The sequence below is a fragment of the Perna viridis genome, chromosome 2, assembly GCF_037379345.1.
Source record: "Perna viridis isolate PV_CMFRI_1.1 ecotype Kerala chromosome 2, ASM3737934v1, whole genome shotgun sequence".
In the NCBI taxonomy this organism is placed as follows: Eukaryota; Metazoa; Mollusca; class Bivalvia; order Mytilida; family Mytilidae; genus Perna; species Perna viridis.
In genome coordinates this window covers 66,905,891-66,924,211 of record NC_142446.1, presented here as the reverse complement: position 1 = coordinate 66,924,211, position 18,321 = coordinate 66,905,891, and the positions used below count along the sequence as shown (strand labels likewise).

At 32.0% G+C, this 18,321-nt stretch overlaps 1 protein-coding gene and 1 long non-coding RNA gene across 2 annotated transcripts in view; one reads left to right on the top strand and one right to left on the bottom strand.

Annotated features, from left to right (window-relative positions):
- The window catches only part of LOC148626576 (A disintegrin and metalloproteinase with thrombospondin motifs 4-like), an 86,845-nt gene that overhangs the window by 20,035 nt on the left and 48,489 nt on the right, over window positions 1-18,321 (top strand). The window contains 1 exon segment of the mRNA XM_088570652.1: window positions 4,907-5,127. Within this exon segment, the coding sequence (XP_088426778.1) occupies window positions 5,071-5,127 (57 nt within the window). The 5' untranslated portion in view covers window positions 4,907-5,070.
- Window positions 1,313-8,552, bottom strand: LOC148626578 (uncharacterized). The gene is made up of 3 exons (XR_015920116.1): window positions 7,773-8,552; window positions 3,895-4,101; window positions 1,313-1,641 (listed from the first exon to the last, which is right to left on the bottom strand). It is a non-coding gene; the product is annotated as an uncharacterized LOC148626578 (long non-coding RNA).

Genomic DNA, 18,321 nt, shown 5'->3' with positions numbered 1-18,321 from the left:
GTTTTTTGCACTCCTGAATTATTGACTTTACTTTATAAGCCATCAGTACTGTTTAAACAGTACGGAAATTTGTAATTAAAGCTCTTGAAAGTTATTGATTACTGGTACAGTTGGAGGTATACATGTTTCTATGACATGTATGATGTTCTCCCTAAAATTGAGATTAGCTACATTATCAAGCACTGCTCATTGGCAGACGTTCTTTTCCACTAACAGGGTTATATGGCTTCAAGATTGAAGTAATCACTACAGAAGTTTTATGGTCGTCATCATGACGTCGTGGGTCGTTTCGGTGTATCAATTTGCACCATGAAAACTGATTTGTTCGACGTATCATAGTTTTCCATTCTTCTTTCGTCTCCCCCTGGACTTGACTTTTAATGAGCAACTCGATGGGTGTTTCTAAAAATTTAAGTAGAGGACGGTTGGTTACTCTACCGGTGCACTTGGTGAAAGCTCCCAGATTTTAGAGGAGTCCGAGTTGCTCATTTACTTTTGTTACTTTGTATGTGTTATATTGGCTGTTTATGTTCTTTGTTGTGTGTGTCTGTTTTCCATGTCTGGTCTTTGCCCCTGAATTACATCTTTTGTTTTCTGCTAGAATCTTGGTTCCCTTGATAACTCTTACTCTAGAGTGAGCTTCGAACGTCAGACGCTATTCGGAGCTTAAGGAATTCTGTCCTGGTTTTTAAAGTTTTCGATAAAACCCATAAACAGTTAACCCATTTTGTTCTTTGCCCCGGGCGTGACATTTTATTAGCAATTTGGTCGGTGCACGTGGTCCATGTTCACAGTTTCAGTTGTGTCCGGGATGTTCATTTACTTTTGTTTCGTTGTATGTGTTATTTTAGTTAGTTTGTGTTCTTTGTTTTGTGTGTCCCTGTCTTGTTATCCCTCGATTATGATCTCTTTTTAACCGTTCAAATCCTGATTTCGTTGATTTCCGGTTCAACTGTTTATCAATTTAAAATTGTCTTTCTAACGATTTCTACCAACAGTGTGGTTAAAACAAACAACCTCTCCGGAAACACGGATCCATGACGAGCTATCATTTGCTCTTCACAAAGTAACATTTTCCACTAAAAAGGGGTTTAAATCCCCTGACCCTCTCTCCTGCATCCGTCACTGTCAATATATTATACTAAGTGCAGCAAGTACAAAATTGTCGGTTCTGAAATAAAGTTCTGATATATGAGCACAATAGAAACATCAAATGTTGAATTTATTAATATTTTAATTAATTTTGAACATAATAAAATAAAATAAAAAAAGTCTATAAATCTAAAAACTGTAAAAATGTTCGTCTCTATGATTATAATGTACCAGGCTGTTTTTATTCGGTTCGTCATGAAACAATGGACAAAAACAAGAGGCGTGGCTGATTTAACTTATTTATTTGGTTTTTCTTCCGTGAGAAGATTTTGATATTGTTATTATTTCTACAGATATAGTTTCATAATAACGTGCAATATTTCACAACAAAGCCTCAATGTCATGAACGTCTCACATAGTAAACTTTTTATGTACCAGTCGGGCATGGGAACCAGACACTTTCATCGTCAAAAGCAGATTTCGATCATTGACGTTTCACACTCTGTTTGCATGTTTGTACATTCAGCAACGTTTCAATTTCACTTTCAGCTAAACAGGAAAATAGAGAGTCAAAGTAAAGAGTAATAACAACCTTTACCGAACTGATAAAACTGTAGAAAAAGTCAAAAGGAATAGTAAACAAATACTATCTTAAAAAAAAAATAGCCGACGCAGTAAAATTTGTTATTTTTACTTATAATTTTCTATATTTCAAATTTAAATAACACATGACACGCCATTTCATTTTCCGATGCAGTTTTTTCGAACGCCTCTAAGTTATCAGTATTTGGCCCATCGGGAAAATTTTTTTCGATCAGATGAATTGCGTTTCTATGGAAGAGCGTCTTTAAGGTCAAAGGGTAAAAAGCAGAACTTTACCGACTGCGTCGGAAAAATAAAAGTCCACATAACAAAAGGTAATATAAAGGAGAGTTTGAAAGAACTGCAATGGTCCTGGCAAGGTACAGGCATTTATAATGGGAATGGTGGTTTCACCATGCTTTATATCCCGCTTCCATTACGGTAAATTGAAATAAAAATATGCATCACAAATTTTCTCTGGGTAAAACTGTACATAAGATAATTATATTGATGATATGATGAAGATCCATCGTCTATAACCTTTTTGTCAGAAACAGAATATATCTCAAATAAATCTTGTATCACACCTTTCAATAGACCTTTTTCATGTTCCCGACTTTGACTTCGTTTTTTTTTTAATTTTGAGTAAAGGAAAGTAACTCTCCAACTGGACAAACTGGTTTACTGTCCGATTGGAGAAATGGTCATCGGTAGACTTCAAATCTAATATTTGACTTCTTGTACATCTAGCTGTGGTAAGTACAGTCGTGTACTTCGATGCTTTTGAATAATTTATTTCAAACCATTTAGCCACTTACCAAATTGTAAATAGTTTGAGTTTCAAAGAAAAATGTGTTGGTGGGTTACGTCCCTTTGATAAACTTGCTAAAATGACTTAAATTCCGTAATTATGAAAAAAAAACGGCAATTGAGATATTTTAGACCTGTTTGTACTACTTTAAGACAAGGCATACATGTAGTTTTTATGAAAATGAGTCTTAAAATCTTGAACTTTGTGCCATTTTAACATGGGGAGATTCGCAATCCGTAGCGCGTAATTTTCAGTCACACTCCGAAGAAATTTCGCTCAAATCTTTGGGGTAAGCATGTCTGTGGTTGTAAATTTTTAACCACCAGTAATTATATATAGTATGAACATATATTGCTGTAAAGTCCAGCAATCGGCGCTTGTGTCACCCGCCCACCTAGCTTCCTCCACCTCACACATATTAATTTCTAATAAGAGTTCTTCTTTTAAACAATTTGCCCACATTGTATCTCGCAAATAACATGTAAAAATGTAGCAAATTCAAATGCCGTTCTCTGGACTCTGGCAATTCTATGCAAGCCCTCCTGACCAGACAAATACAAGTAAATTTGAAACTACATTCAGCATTGTTCTCAGACGAAAAAAATCGAATTATATAGGGCACAGCGGAATACCAATCTTAAATCCTATACCAGGAAGCAAATCGATTGAAGCTGTTATAAAGTTCCCCAATTGTTATGATAATAATGCACAATTCGATATTTACGTATACAATTTCTAATGCAGTACACTAAAGATATTACATATTGCGCTCTGGGTGTAAAGCACTATTTTTTCCTAGAAACTAATACATGACTAGAAGTTAACCATTGTGTTTCTCAGCATAACTTTTGAACATAATCTCAAATACTAAAATTCTACTTCTTTGTCTTGTTCTTTTCGAGAATGTTAGCCACGTAGTAATGAGTGATTACGTGATTTTTTTTAAACGAAAGGGTTCAACAAAGACATTTTCAGAAATCCGCAAGGCATTTTTTCAGAGGACGCTTACCCTACCGGTGAACCTGATACATGCTCCGAGTTTTTATTGGAGTCCGAGTTGCTCATTTGCTTTTGTTACTTTGTATGTATGATTTTAGTTACTTTATGTTCTTTGTTGTGTATGTCTGTTTTCCATGTCTGGTCTTTGTCCCTGGATTGCATTCATTTGATTGCCGCTAAGGCCTTGGTTCCCTGTATACTCTTCCATGTCTGGTCTTTTGTCCCTGGATTACATTCTTTTGATTGCCGCTATAACATTGGTTCCCGTGATTACTCTTTCAATGATTTTTTTCATTGACAATTTGAAATATTGTAAAACGGATGGCACAACCCGTGGAGCGGGGCCTTATCGGACTTTCTAGAACTAAGTGGACGACGCAATAATTGAGTAATATTATCCAATTACTTACCAAATTGCCCTTTCTGTATGTTTTGACGTCATTTTTTCGTGACGTCATTTGCGTACTTTTTATCACATGCATACAGAAATTTACTATAGGTAAGACGATACACTTATTATTGTTATCCAAAGACGGTGTGGTGTGTCTTAATTGCATCTTCTTTTTCATCCTTTCCCCTGAATAGTCTTGTCCGCATTTTTCTCAACCCTTTGAACTCTGCGCAAAAAGGAAATAACCTCGTAACCTCTTCTATACTAGTTGCATCGTACACATAATTATGTCTACGGTTTTAGATTTATCCAAAAATGGCTGATACATGATGTTGAGTAAATTAAATGATAATTAAGTACATGTGCATGCAATATGCATGCCCATTGTCAATATTTCACGATAAATATTTTTTTAATTGCAAATTTTGTTTATGTTTTCTATCTGCTTGCCTCTACAGCACCGAGTGATTAAATGTGTCGATTTGCCGTATACAAAATACACAATGAAACAAAAATATTTTAAAAGGTGTTTTAACTTCGCATAACAAAGTAGGAAAAATGTTCGAATAAAAGTAAACTTTAAAGACTAGAGAAATGGCTCAAAAAGTATTCATCTAAGCAAATATGAAATTTAGAAGTTTTTGTCAATAGAGTCTTTCTTTGTTTACCGTCTATCGAATTCATCTAAAAGCCTCTACCATGGAATGAACACAGGAAATATTAAAAATTGCGACCTTTTTTACTGTTTATATAAAATTGCTTCATAATTTTCAATTTTAATAAAGGTCATGTTATAATTGTTAAAGTTCGTGATAAGGAGAGATACATATTCAAATGAGTAAATATCAAATATTTGACAAAATAACTTTTTAAAATTTTCAATTTATTGAATCGATAAGATGATACGTTACATAGAATGGTTTTGGAGAATAGTTTTGTATAGTGTTAATAAATTATTACTTGGAGCGTTACGTAAAATATATGCAGCATTTTTTAAAAGTGAAATTAAAACCTCCCTCTCTTTTGTTCAGGGACAGATCTGATTTTCAATGGTGGAACCAATCTGCAGACAGAACACGGGCATGTGAATTTATGTGACAAAGCAGCTTACTATAAAATAGATGGAAAACGGTTGAATATTCTTGTACATACGAATAACAGAAACCAGAGGCTCCTAGTACACACTAAACAATAAATGGCAAACATGTTTTTAGTCTGTGCATTTGTCATCAATTTCATGATTTTCATCAAGGTATGTGATGTTTTTGTTATACGTTTTTATTTTATTATCATTATTTTTAAGTTGCATCTATTCAATTTGACTATATTTATTTGATCCTATTATAGGTTATATAGTTTTCGGTATGCTATCCTTATGAAACTGTCTTTACTTACAATGAAACTAATATTGACCGTGAATGCAGCTACAACAAATGATAATATAATGAACATGCCCAATAAGTACATTTTGTACACCATACAATGTACGATTGAGTACAACCATGAATACACGTACGTGTACGTATGTACATGAACTGGTACAATTATTTTACCCGGGTAAATGGAAAGCAAATTTTGCTCAAACATGTATGAATTCCGGAAAAATATTGAGATTGTTTCTAAATAAAATTAGACCTAAACTGAACGTTTGGAGGAATTATGTCTGCTAAAATGGAAGAATTACAATGATTCACGAATTAAGTTAATAGACAATTAAAGAGTTAAAAGTCTAACAATTCATATTTGTCATTTGATTTCATAATTTGCGTAAAGCCGTAATTATTTACTGTCTTGATAACCTTTGAACTTCGAGTTAGAAAGCAAATGTAATTCATACATATTTCAGGTTTTCCTTTCAGCAACATTTATGAAATGTTAGCAGAAATGATTTCTATATTGATATTCATGATTCATATAAAACTTTTCCATTTTACAGTTTTAAAAGGAAAATGTCTTTGTTATTTTCAACTAACTGGCGGGCACGTATGGTTTCAAGAACTGAGTTTCCTTTTGTACATTTGGTACAGTTCTGGTTATGCTTTCTGTATGATAGCAATAGTTTTTTTTTAATTCGAACGTTCCTCTTCTCCGATTTCTAAAGTGAAGTCGTATCAAAGACGGAGAGGGCATACATTACTAAATGAAAAAAAAAAAAAAACAATTACACAATGCCATTGATCAGAAAAGTTGTAAGCATCGACTTTGAGGGATCAGATACATGTACAAATTAAATTGATTTATTCTTGGCAACCATAACCATTGACAAAACCATTGTGCGTAAAATTTATTACTAAAGTCGGCAGTTCCCCATTTCTGCTTTTCGCAGACAATGCATGTTGCAAACTTTGGTATTCTATTAATAAAGTTTTCATCTTGATGAAAATGGTCATTATTAATGTGAATTTAACCAATTATTAATAGAAAAATCATTGTTTTGTCGATACCAGTGATTTACCCCCCATGTCATTAAAGGATAAATTGTAATCAGCTTTGACAAGTGTGGAGGGCAGTATTACCATTATTTGCAGCACTTTGCGGCATTGAGTAATATGAATTTAATTATCAAAATAAGACAGAGTTTAAATTTTATTTTTGTTGCAATACTTGTGTCATAAAAAGCATCATCTGCTGAAGGAATAATTGTCGACAGTAAAAATGAGATGTACGACATTACTCTTTGGTGACAGTGATAACTTTATCTATTTCTGGTTAAATCGTCTTTGGTTTTTGATTTTATCTGATCGTGTTACATTATACCAAGGTACATTAAGTGATTGCCTCTTGTATATTAATTAAACTAGCTTTTAAGCTGCATGGATTACGACCTGTTATTATCTTTTAAAAAGAACATGCGAAAGAGCTAATCTGTTGACGCGATGCATTTGATAAAATGACAGTCGCCCCTCTTGATGATTACCATACGTCATAAATTGCAAATATTATATATCACTGCTCCAATGTGCATTGTACAACATGATACAACTACGTAATGTAAAAGGATAAAACCAAAGTTTAACCACTTACTGACAATTTTCTTTTTCTTTCATAAAATTTACGGAAGTTGATAATTGTAAATAGTTATAGCGGAAAACCGGGTTATTCCGTGCTAATTATGTCAAGGGCTGTAAAAATGAAAAGTCCGTTCAATAGAAGTACACGTACATGTAACAGCGACTACCATCACCAGGTGCAATTGTGTTTGTGTTTTTCGTTTTTTTTATTGTGCACTTTTTTTCGTTTTTTTTATTGTGCACTTTTTTTCGTTTTTTTTTTGTGTTGTACAGTTTGATCTTCGTGTGTTGCAATATTTGTGTCTGTGTCTTGTTCAAGGATTTCCCTTTGAACATTCGGTAGTAATACATGTACTTCTACGATCATCAATATTATACCGACCAAGCTAAATTGATAAAAGATTTATATATACGCAACGTTATAATTGGAACTGCTTAGCCATTTTCGCTACACTAAGGAAGCAAATTTCTAAATATCACTAGAGATAAAGAACAGTGACTTTTCCGAGAGTTTGGCATGAAACGAGGAGCCAATGAAAAAAAGTAATGTTAACCAGTCAAGATATGGTTTTAAAATCTGATCGGACGTATACCGGACAGATTCTTCCGCCTAGTGCCTCCGAAGTTTTTATTTTGTGTAACGGTAACTCATTCTTTATTTACCGGACACCGTCATGGTGCTAGGGTGGGTAAAAATAAAGGCAAATAAAAAGACATTAAAATATGCATTTTCCCCGATTTTGACTTCTGGTCTTTTCTGGTCTTATCTAGTCTCTCTTGTTGCTATGTGCGAAGTCTCTTTCGGTGAGGAGATTGTGTACATGTGTGAGACTTTCTTCCGGGAAAGCTCAATACATCTCCAAATTGAATAAATATAAAATCTTACCCATCGACGTATCAAAAGACAAAACAGCGCCACTCAACTTGCGCAATCGTCTACTTCCGTGTCGACAAATTTCAACTTCCGTCAGAATATGTTTTAGCCGTTCATAGTTCTGGTCTTACATTATAAATACATAGGACGTCGCTGACTCTCCGTCCACATAAAATGATAAAATACATTTCTTATTATCAAAATAATTAATTTCCCCCAAAAAAGACAATTAGCAATTAAGTATACCTTTTGTTTTGTTTTTGTAAAGTGTAAAAGTTCGGTTTCGTGTTTGCAAGAAAAGTGCAAAAGTGCGACATGTCACAATTATGTTGTTTTTGTCAGTTTTCTGCTCAAATTCATTGTAGCAACCAATTAAGAATTTGGACTATTTTGAAAGTAATACATGTTTTCTAGACCTCAAAGTTAAGAACGCTAAAAATTTTATTACAAACAAACAGAAAAGTCGTTGCTGATGGTGGCTTTCACAACCAAAATAAAAAAAAATAACCGTTATTGTTTCAGCCGATAAGACCCAATATAATCCTTTTTTTAAAACATCGCATCTACGCAAAAGAATTTGAGGTAAAGGATACTACAGACACTGTGAAGTCAACCTCATATCTTGACCTACACTTAGAAATCGATAGTAAAGGAAAACTATTGACCAAACTTTACAAACCTGATGAATTTTCATTCAGAATTGTCAACTTTCATTTCATCTGTGGCAACATCCCGTCAGCACCTGCGTATGGAGTGTTCATATCACAACTCATACGTTATGCCAGAACTTGCCGAAACTTCGCAGACTTTTTGTATCGCGCTAGAACTCTAACAAATAGGCTTCTGGATTGTTATGGTGTATCCATCTGCACCATGAAAACTGATTTATTCAACGGGTCATAGTTTTCCTTTCCTCGTTTCTCTACCCCGGACTTGACTTCTTATGAGCAACTCGACGGGTGTATCTAGAAAAGCAGAGGACGCTTACCCTACCGGTGCACCTGTTCCATGCTCCCAGTCTTTAGTGGAGTCCTGGTTGCTCATTTGCTTTTGTTACTTTGTATGTATGATTTTAGTGACTTTATGTTCTTTGTTGTGTATGTCTGTTTTCCATGTCTGGTCTTTGTCCCTGGATTACATTCCTTTAATTACCGCTATAACCTTGGTTCCTTTGATTACTCTTTAAGGTTCAAGATTATAATTTTAGCACAAGGAAAATAAACACATAAGAATAAATGTAATTTATGAAAAAAAAATTCCATTTGATATTAATTGATCTAAAATAACCTCTTCAAAATAAAATTTTCAATTTTATTGAACTTACATATAAAGTAAATAAAAAAAAACGTATTACATTGAAAATGCAATGATCGTTTTGTAGTTCATGAAATTTCTTCCTTTTGTCTATCCACATCCCCTTTGTTTTCATCAACAACAATGAGGTGCATTGTAAGACAAAAAGACAAAACACATATATGTTCACAGCAAACATGTAAAATCTAATTACGACCCCATAAAAATTTAGATTAGCAATTGATGACGTCATATAAACTAAAGGTTGTATCAATACTTATCCTTTCAATTATATTGTTGGGAGTTTTCCACGGATATAAACCACATGGGAACTTGTGTCAGACTGCATATTATAATTTATGAGAAACAACTATGAATGCATTTGAAATCGACATGCTTTTAAAGTGTCAATCATAACTTTATGATTTATATATACTTAACTGGCTTGTCTAATTATAACATAAATTTTGTAAGTAACTTCTTTTCTATATAAATTAAATCAATTCAAATTTCAAAATTTTGTAGACACTGACATTTGAACTGCTAAACATTATTATCTGGAGACTTTATAGACATATTAAAGTTTAATTTTGAATTTATGACGTTATTAATTTCTATAAATGATAATCCTTCCGATATACATAACCATATCACAGTTATTATAAATTGTGTGGCCAGTTTTGTCAATGAAATATAGAATGATTAACAGTAATTCGTCATGAAAAATAGAATAATTGAATAAGGTTAGGAAAGTCAAATTATTTGATGAATTCACATTACTTTTGATTAAATAGGTATTGCATTCCTGTACGGCTGATTAACTCAGACAAATTGTGAAAACAAAACGCTCAAATCAACAAACGAACCATTTTTTCCCAATGACGTACGTAAATGTTTATGTTTATACAGTGAAAGGTCACGGGTCTTAAACACCACTCTTACGGATAATGCGACTATTTGTATTTCCCAGATGAAAAAAAAGTGAATTTCCCTAACTTTTAAATGGAAAATGGCAGACTTTCCTCCCTACAAACATGAGTAGAAACAGCCATAAAATAAATTTTCTTTACGACAGAGAAACTGAAAATGAGAAAATACAAAGTGATATAGAACTTCCGATTTTATGGGACCCTTTAATATAAAGTAAAACCTATCTTAATCGAAGACTTTTTGGATTGAGAAATTTGTTCGACCAAGGCTGATGTTTTGTATACACAGGTTTTAAAAGCATTGTAATTGACATGAGGGTACCTCAAAAGATGTTTGGTTATAACAGGTTACCAGTTTACCAAGGGTTTTGTTTAGACAGGTTTGACCTGTTACGCATTCGTTTCAATTACCATCATATCAATTAAGCTGAAATAAATATATGAATAACGTTTTGCAAAAGAGTAAATTAAGGCCAGTTCGTCATACCATAGTCCTCGTTGACGTACCTTAACTATTTCAACTCAATATCTAATTCATAACGCTTATGTTGATGACTCTAGTCATACATTCTTTACAACAGCTCAAGAATAGCTGTAGTGTTTATACATTTTGTGTTTGAGCTTTACTTACTTATATAATACTGAGAGGAAGGTAAATATAGGTATACTCAAGATTATAGCAAGAACAAATAGCCTTTAGGTACATCCAATAGCGAAAATTGAATTGTGCATTATTTATGTAAGTATCTAATTCTTATATATTGACACAAACTACAAGACAAATGCATGTCCTTCACTGCAAATACAATAAAATAAACCGAAATATTTTTAGAAGTTATAATTGAACATTTATTTTCAATATTTTCAATATTACGTAGAAATATGCTCTTTTCGTGAGTTGAATTATTTTTGCATTTAGCTGCAATGAGTAACTTCGAGTTAAAGGCAATTTTCAGATATTAAGCAAAGTTTTGTAAAAACGTAAACATGCGTGTTGAAATCCAATTTATCATATGTATATCTCAACTGAGGTGAATGTGATCTTATTTGGTTACAGTTGTCTTCATTTTTGAAAAAAAACAACATTTATTGTTTTCCTTTTATTAATTACGTCATATGTAATTCTATCTTCCGTATTTTTATTCATTACGTCATATGTAATTCTATCTTCCGTATTGTTTGTGTATATGCCTTTGTTTACTAGTACATAATGGTGAAGATAATAATGACTTTTCACGACGGTATGGATATGCAAACAATTACGGTCTTTGTTTAAAAAAAAATAATTGAGTAATCTAAAACGCGTGTGACCTTTTACTGAATTATATAATTTATTTTATTAATCAAAATTCTCAGAGTTACAAATTTCAAAAAAAAAAAATAAAAAATAAAAAATAAAAAAAAATAAAAAACCACGGAGGTTTCTGAGGATGAGAGGTTACTCGTAGAAACGTATACAGCATATCGAAATTTGCAATATTACATGGTTGGTATTTTTGCATTTAGTAACATAGTTTTTATTGACCGAATTTATTTTTGTTTGCTTATGGGCAATAATGCACATACGTTTACAATTGATAGTGTCTCGACAAAATGATTAAAGCTCTAAAAATCTTAAGCTTTAATTGGATTCAAGTACAAAATCATAAACATTCGACAATGTTAAATAAATGAAAGATGCATGATATTATATAGAATAGAAATTGGTATAGTACATATTTTCCCACAAAATGAACATAGTTATCCAGAAAACTCAACTAATCGACGATGAAATAAACGAACCTTAAAAATGAATGTAATTTTTGTTTATAGTAGCAAACCATACTTATACAGTTGCTTTAGAATACTTAGTTGTAAAAGACAACGAACACTCTAGGTTTTTTCCAGGAGTTCATATTACTAGTGCCTTAGTTTTTTGTGTGACGTCTTGTTTTCCTTATCTCCAGTTTTTATATGCAATGCATTTTATTCAGTTCGCTTCATCATGTATTGAGACTCTTTTTTTGTTTCCTGTTTTCACGTTAAGGCCATGTTTTGGGATTTTGACTTATTTGAGTTCTCCGACTATTGACACTTCGGTATTTTTGCCAATATGTGAACTAAAGAAAAATGCCTATACTTTACATACATGTATTAAATGTTTCATTTTTAGACAACTATACTACGTGTTAATTGTATTTTAGTTGCCACACCATTGGTCCTTCATTTGCTGATTATTTACAACTTGGGGTTTGTTAATTTAATTAAAAAAACATCAGACACTTGAGATTTTAATAAATCGATTTTTAACTTTAACCTTCAATGTTAAAGTTTGTTTTCTTATCTGTTAAGATATCTAGATTATATTAAGCAATTTCTCTTTTGCATGTTGCTTTTCACCTTACTTAATGATACCTAATTACAATGTACGTAGTTCCTTAGTGAAATTGAGATTTTATCAAATGATACTGGTGTCGAACCGTTTAAATCAAATTAACACACCTACGATTGTGAACCAAACTGCAAAGATATTGCAAGCTATGTGAAAATTTGGACTGCATTACGAGATTTATTACTAGACAAATACAAAACTATACAATACCACATTGTAACTGAAGTGTCTTATACATGACAAAAATAACAGTTTCAGTTTGGTAACAAATTGAAAGAGCTGGCGTCGATTTCACAAAAAGTCGTAAGTGTAAAGTTGATCATAAATAATAACGTCAGAACCTAAAATAGTATTGTGGCGTCGTAATTTACGATCAATTTCACACTTACGACTTTTTGTGAAATCGACTCCGGTATATAAAAAATAAGTCGTAAGTGTGAAATTGATCGTAAATTACGACGCCACAATACTATTTTATGTTGTAATGAATGTGTGTGTGTGTGTGTGTGTGTGTAAATATTTTTAAATTTGAAACAGAAACGTTGCATTGAAATAAAGAAAATAAAAGATAGATAAATAAATGATTGAATGCCGTTCATACAGAAGCAGCGGTTAAGGAGGTAGATCTAGGGTAAGGGAAATAACCCTTGAAATCAGAGATATGTTTGTGTCATATTCAATTTCACGAAAGCCTTTCAAGCCTTTGAAACAGATTGAAATCAGTCCAAGTTACTTTGATGCTTACATGAGATTGATGTAAAATTGTGATTACAAACATTCAAATGATTTGTAAAAGTTATGTCTCTTACCCTAGGTCTACCTACTTAGATACTCCTATTGTTTGCTTTTACCCGTTAACGTGAATAGCATGATTCGTGTATTTTGTCATCAGAATGCCTGAAATTTTCTATAAGTGTTTGTTTTTTAGTTTATTGCAAAAAATCTTTAAATTTTTGTCATAATGTCTACTGTTTTTATGGCATATACGAGTATTGAATCTAACATAGGGCAAGACAGAAACAGTCACCGTTTATCTGCCCGAGCGCAAAAGAGTAATGTAATTATTTTTTTCCCATAGGTTAAATCATATCATCATAAGATAAAGTTGTCAAAAGACTAATACGATAGCTAACTGGTAGGAGTGAAGACCAAAATATGACCACGAGTGCCACAGTACGTCCAGATTTAACGAGTTCATGCACGAGTTCAAACATTCTTGACACTAGCAGTTGTATTTTGGTTATTCACGAAAAACAATTGACTATACTATTCATTATGTAGCTTTTTCCATAATTTATTGTAACATTAGTTATAAATTTTGTGATCGGCGGATCGATGTTCGCGTTGTAATGATTTAGCGAGAGAAAGTCAAGTTCTTCGAGAAATTACAGAATTTATTTCACATACGTGAATTATCGGAATTAATGACGAAGAAAACATTGTCGTGCACTATCTATATGATAATTTCTGAAGATTTTATAGAATATTTGCCTTTTTAATGAAAATATAAAACAAGGAAAAACGATATGGATATGCATCGCGATAATTTTCTATTGACACTTTTATCAGCTTAAAGTGAAAATTAAGTGTATTCTTGTCGACGTTGGAAACAAAGTCATAAGCCGTGCAAACGAAATTTCTAGAACCAACAACAAAGCAGGCAAGCAGAAAAACAAAAACAAACAAAAACAGACTCATGGACCAGATGCACCGGTAGGAATATCGGTCTCTGTTATTCTAGAAGTAAGTTGATTATATCACGTTTTATGACCGGAAGAAAAGAAGTAATAGACAGACCTATCTCATGAAAACTGCTCTAGAATTGTGATTGAATGAAATCGCAAGTATACATTACCAAAGCTCAATGTAGCGGTAGACGCTCCCACTCTTTTACCGCTGCAGACTGACCTTCTGAAATTCTCTACTAAATTTAAATGAAAAGTCGTTTCACAGTTGTACAATCTTGGGTAAACTATTCCTAAAGTTTTAAAATGATTGCTTTATCTATGTAGGATGTCTAGAATGAGTTTCGAACGTTAGTCCTTTTTACATATAGGAGATTGTCAATTTTCTGCACCCATTCAAAGTTGAAAACAAAAGTCTTTTTAATGCCCTTAAAGTTTACTCCTTTGATATCAGTGTTGTAGTATTGGGAAGGGGTCGTTTAAAGGGTATTCAATATGGGGTAAATGAAATATGATGGTACGTTTTGTATAGAATAAAACAAACAAATGAACAAAAATACATTTTTATTCCTGTAATTATGAAACCCATTTGATGTTGTTTATTGTTATATTGTGACACTGTACTGCTATTGGAACCGTTGATTTACACTGACATGCCTTAAGAGAAAATTTACATATGTAAACGGACAGTACCTGGCTTCAAACAGCATTCTTGAAATATTTTCAGCAGTCTTTAATTAAGGTGTACGAGGCTTATCATGCATTATAAATAAAGTACGTATTCTTTTTATGGCTTTTATTGAATATTTCTTTACCATGTCATAAACATATTTTGTTCTTGTCACAACAAAAGATTATTACAAATGCTTCAGGAAAAAACAGCAAACGCGATCATGACAAAGCAAATTTTCATGTGTTTTCATAAATGTATCCAAACGTAAAAAACTGGTTTTGTATTGCTTAGCTAGTTTGTTACAAATGTAAGAAGGCATACTTATAGGAATTTAAAAGTTTTCACAGACAGAAAAAAAGAGAACCCCTTTAAGCATTCGACAAATATAGCACTGTAACGTAATAAATACATATAAACCAGTCAACAAAGGTGGGACAAGCGATATATGTAGGCCTCTCAAATTGAAATATGCATTTTTGTATATAGTTTGCATGGACGTTTTTACTCGTGTAAGGCATTTAATTTTGTTCGGCTGAATTTTTGAACATTTTCAAAACTCAATCCTTATAAAGGTAATTAAACTTTAAATAAAAGGCTGATTGATAAAACAACTCTTAACGCTCTGAACGCAAATATAAATATGCGACCTATATGTAACATTGAAAGACATAATTGTAGTCCATCAGACCCTTGATGCATTGGCATGTTTAAACATTATGGCATTTGCATTCTTATTTTATTTATTTAATCCAATGCAAAAAAACGCCCTGTTTTATCTGTCTTGATCAAATTTTGCAGCACACGATGACTTTTGACAGAATTCTTTCCTTTCTTCTTTCGTTTACCGCGGACGACTTTTTATGAACAGATCGGCGGGTGTTTCTAGAAAGCAGAGGACGCTTATTCTACCGAAGCACCCGTTCGATGCTCTCAGTTTTCAGTGGAGTCCGAGTTGCCCATTTACTTTTGTTACTTTGTATGTATTATTTTGGTTCTTTGTTTTGTGTGCCAGTTTTCCATGTCTGGTCTTTATCCCTGTATTACAATTATTTATTTTCCGCTAGAATCTTGGTTCCCTTGATTACTCTTTCATACCATAGCGTTTTTTTCATTTATGAGCGATATCTACCACCAATATTCTGATCTCGAACGTCATATATCTTTGATATGACATATGCATATGGTATTGGAATGGCATTGAATCTATTAATGTATAGTATGTAGGCTAAAATGCAAGTCACACCTACTTTTATTAATAACCATAATAAAGTTTGGTGCAAAATGTCGGTTTTAGTATATCAATAGGATATCACTAGATTTTTCTTTGATATTTTGTTGTTAATTTAATTGATATTGACGTATAATCAATTACCATTGATCTCAAATCAAGACAATCTGTAGTATTATGATTTACTGTTTAATGGGATAACAAAATCTTATGTAACTTTTCATGAGTTAAAATTTGCAATTAGAAAATGAAAACTTTGGTATTGTTTTTTAGTGATTAACACCAAGAGTAAAGTTTTATAATCATGCAAATATTGTAAATTGACTTCTTATTCTGTAAAAGTTTTAAAATATTATTGTATAAAAATATAAAACATTAGCTTTCAATTTGATTAGAAGACTTTAAAAAGTTTCTGCCAAAATCATTTTCCTTTCATTTATCATTGGAATACTTGCTGTTAAATCCGGTTTAATAATTAGCTTCATATGACTTTAAATTTTCGTAACAACGTCAACTATTTTGGACCTTTAAATATTTAATATCTGTTACACTTTAATAAATATTGACATTTCGTCTTGTATAAATGCTGTGTATGCATTTAATTGGCATGTACTGGCCAACATTTCGTTGATGATTTTTTAATCGAATTATCCTTGTATATTCGTTGCAGGTATGAACACTTATACTTTCCAATAATGATAAAAAAAAAGTTCTAATCAGGTACATTTGTAAATTGAGAGTGAGAATAATTGACATATAAATAATTAAGTGATTTTTTTTTACATTGAGACCTTGTTATTCACTTTTATCAAGCTAATCATTCTATCAATTTAATCAGATAATTTCACTTTTGCATGTTTCTTTTAAAGGGAGTTAATGATCTATACATGACTACAAAACTATCTCTTTCCAGACTGATATAACAAAAAAAGTTCATACAGAAAAAGGCGCGTTAGTTTTGTTTGGGAGTGTTGAACTGTTTAGAATAATTTCACAGTACATTTGCCTGAGCAATTTTATCTTATCGCCAAATAATTAGGTATGGTTGAAAAAAACTATTTCTGCTTTCATTTTCTATAACTGGAAAGGTTTACTATAATTTACAATGTGGCTTTACAAGGATCGAATTGAAACTTAACGATATAGTGTTAAAAAACCAACACAGAACAGAAAAGTCATCTAAATCAATTAATGAATTGTTGACCATCATTCTCCTAGAAACGTTCTTGTATGCACATATTCCTAAAAGAATGTTCAAAACAGTTACACGTATGTATTTAGTCCATTCTCGGGATTGTCTTGATTGTATTTGCTATAATAATTAAAAATGCAAATTGTTATTTTCGTTCTTTTGTGTTTCTTCTTGAATTTTAAATACATGCTTTATAATCCGGTAACCATTAGAAATTAAAAGATACGTAAGAAGATACACTTCATTATCTCTTCATTATGCTTATTACCTTTATATTCCTAGCTAAAATGATACACTTACTTAACACTATATTGATTTTAACCCATACCGAAATATACAATAGGATCTTTATTAACGCATTACTCTGTACAGCGTCCGAATTTATGAAACTCAATCTAGACGCTCTTTTGTAAACTGCAATTTTGTAGTGTAAGATCAAATGAACAATTTTACACAATATTGTCCGAAAGGACTCTGCAGTGGTAAATGAGAGAGAAACGAACGTCTATTGTTACGCTGAGCTTGAATCATTTTCTTATCTTTTATAACTTAAATGTAAATCTGCACGAAGAACGTCTTTGTTTCCTGTTTTTGCGTTATGGCCATGTGTTCAGATTTTGATGTTAATGGTTCACGCTTTGTTTTTGTTTGCCGATATTTATGTATTTCTTTATTATTTTTAGTCGTTAGTTTTTTTCACATAACAGGCCTACAGGCTTTTTCACTTCCTATTAAGTAGCACTCCACTTTAGAATAATGCAAAATGTAATTCTTGGTTGGAAATCCTACATATTTTTATTTTTGATATTTTGTTTAAAATGTCAAAGTAAACAGGAAGTAACATGTGGCTTTTCATATAACCCTTGTTTATAGGAGATACAAATTGTAAAGAAAGTACTGTAGAATTCAGAAAAGGGAAATAACCCTGTAAATGACAATAAAATACATACAAACGCTGAAACTTTGAATGTGTATTATCTCCCACGAGCAGACAGATTGGAATGATTAATTATACTTTTCATCATATAGATCTATAAAGCAGCTTAATAACAAAAAATAAAAAAAATGTAGCCTTTTTTTTCTTTAGATGTTTCACATTTTACAGATTTGGCATGCTTCCTATAAAGACTACTACATTTACTTAATAAATTACTATTCTGTTTGATAATATACAATTCACCCTTTCATAA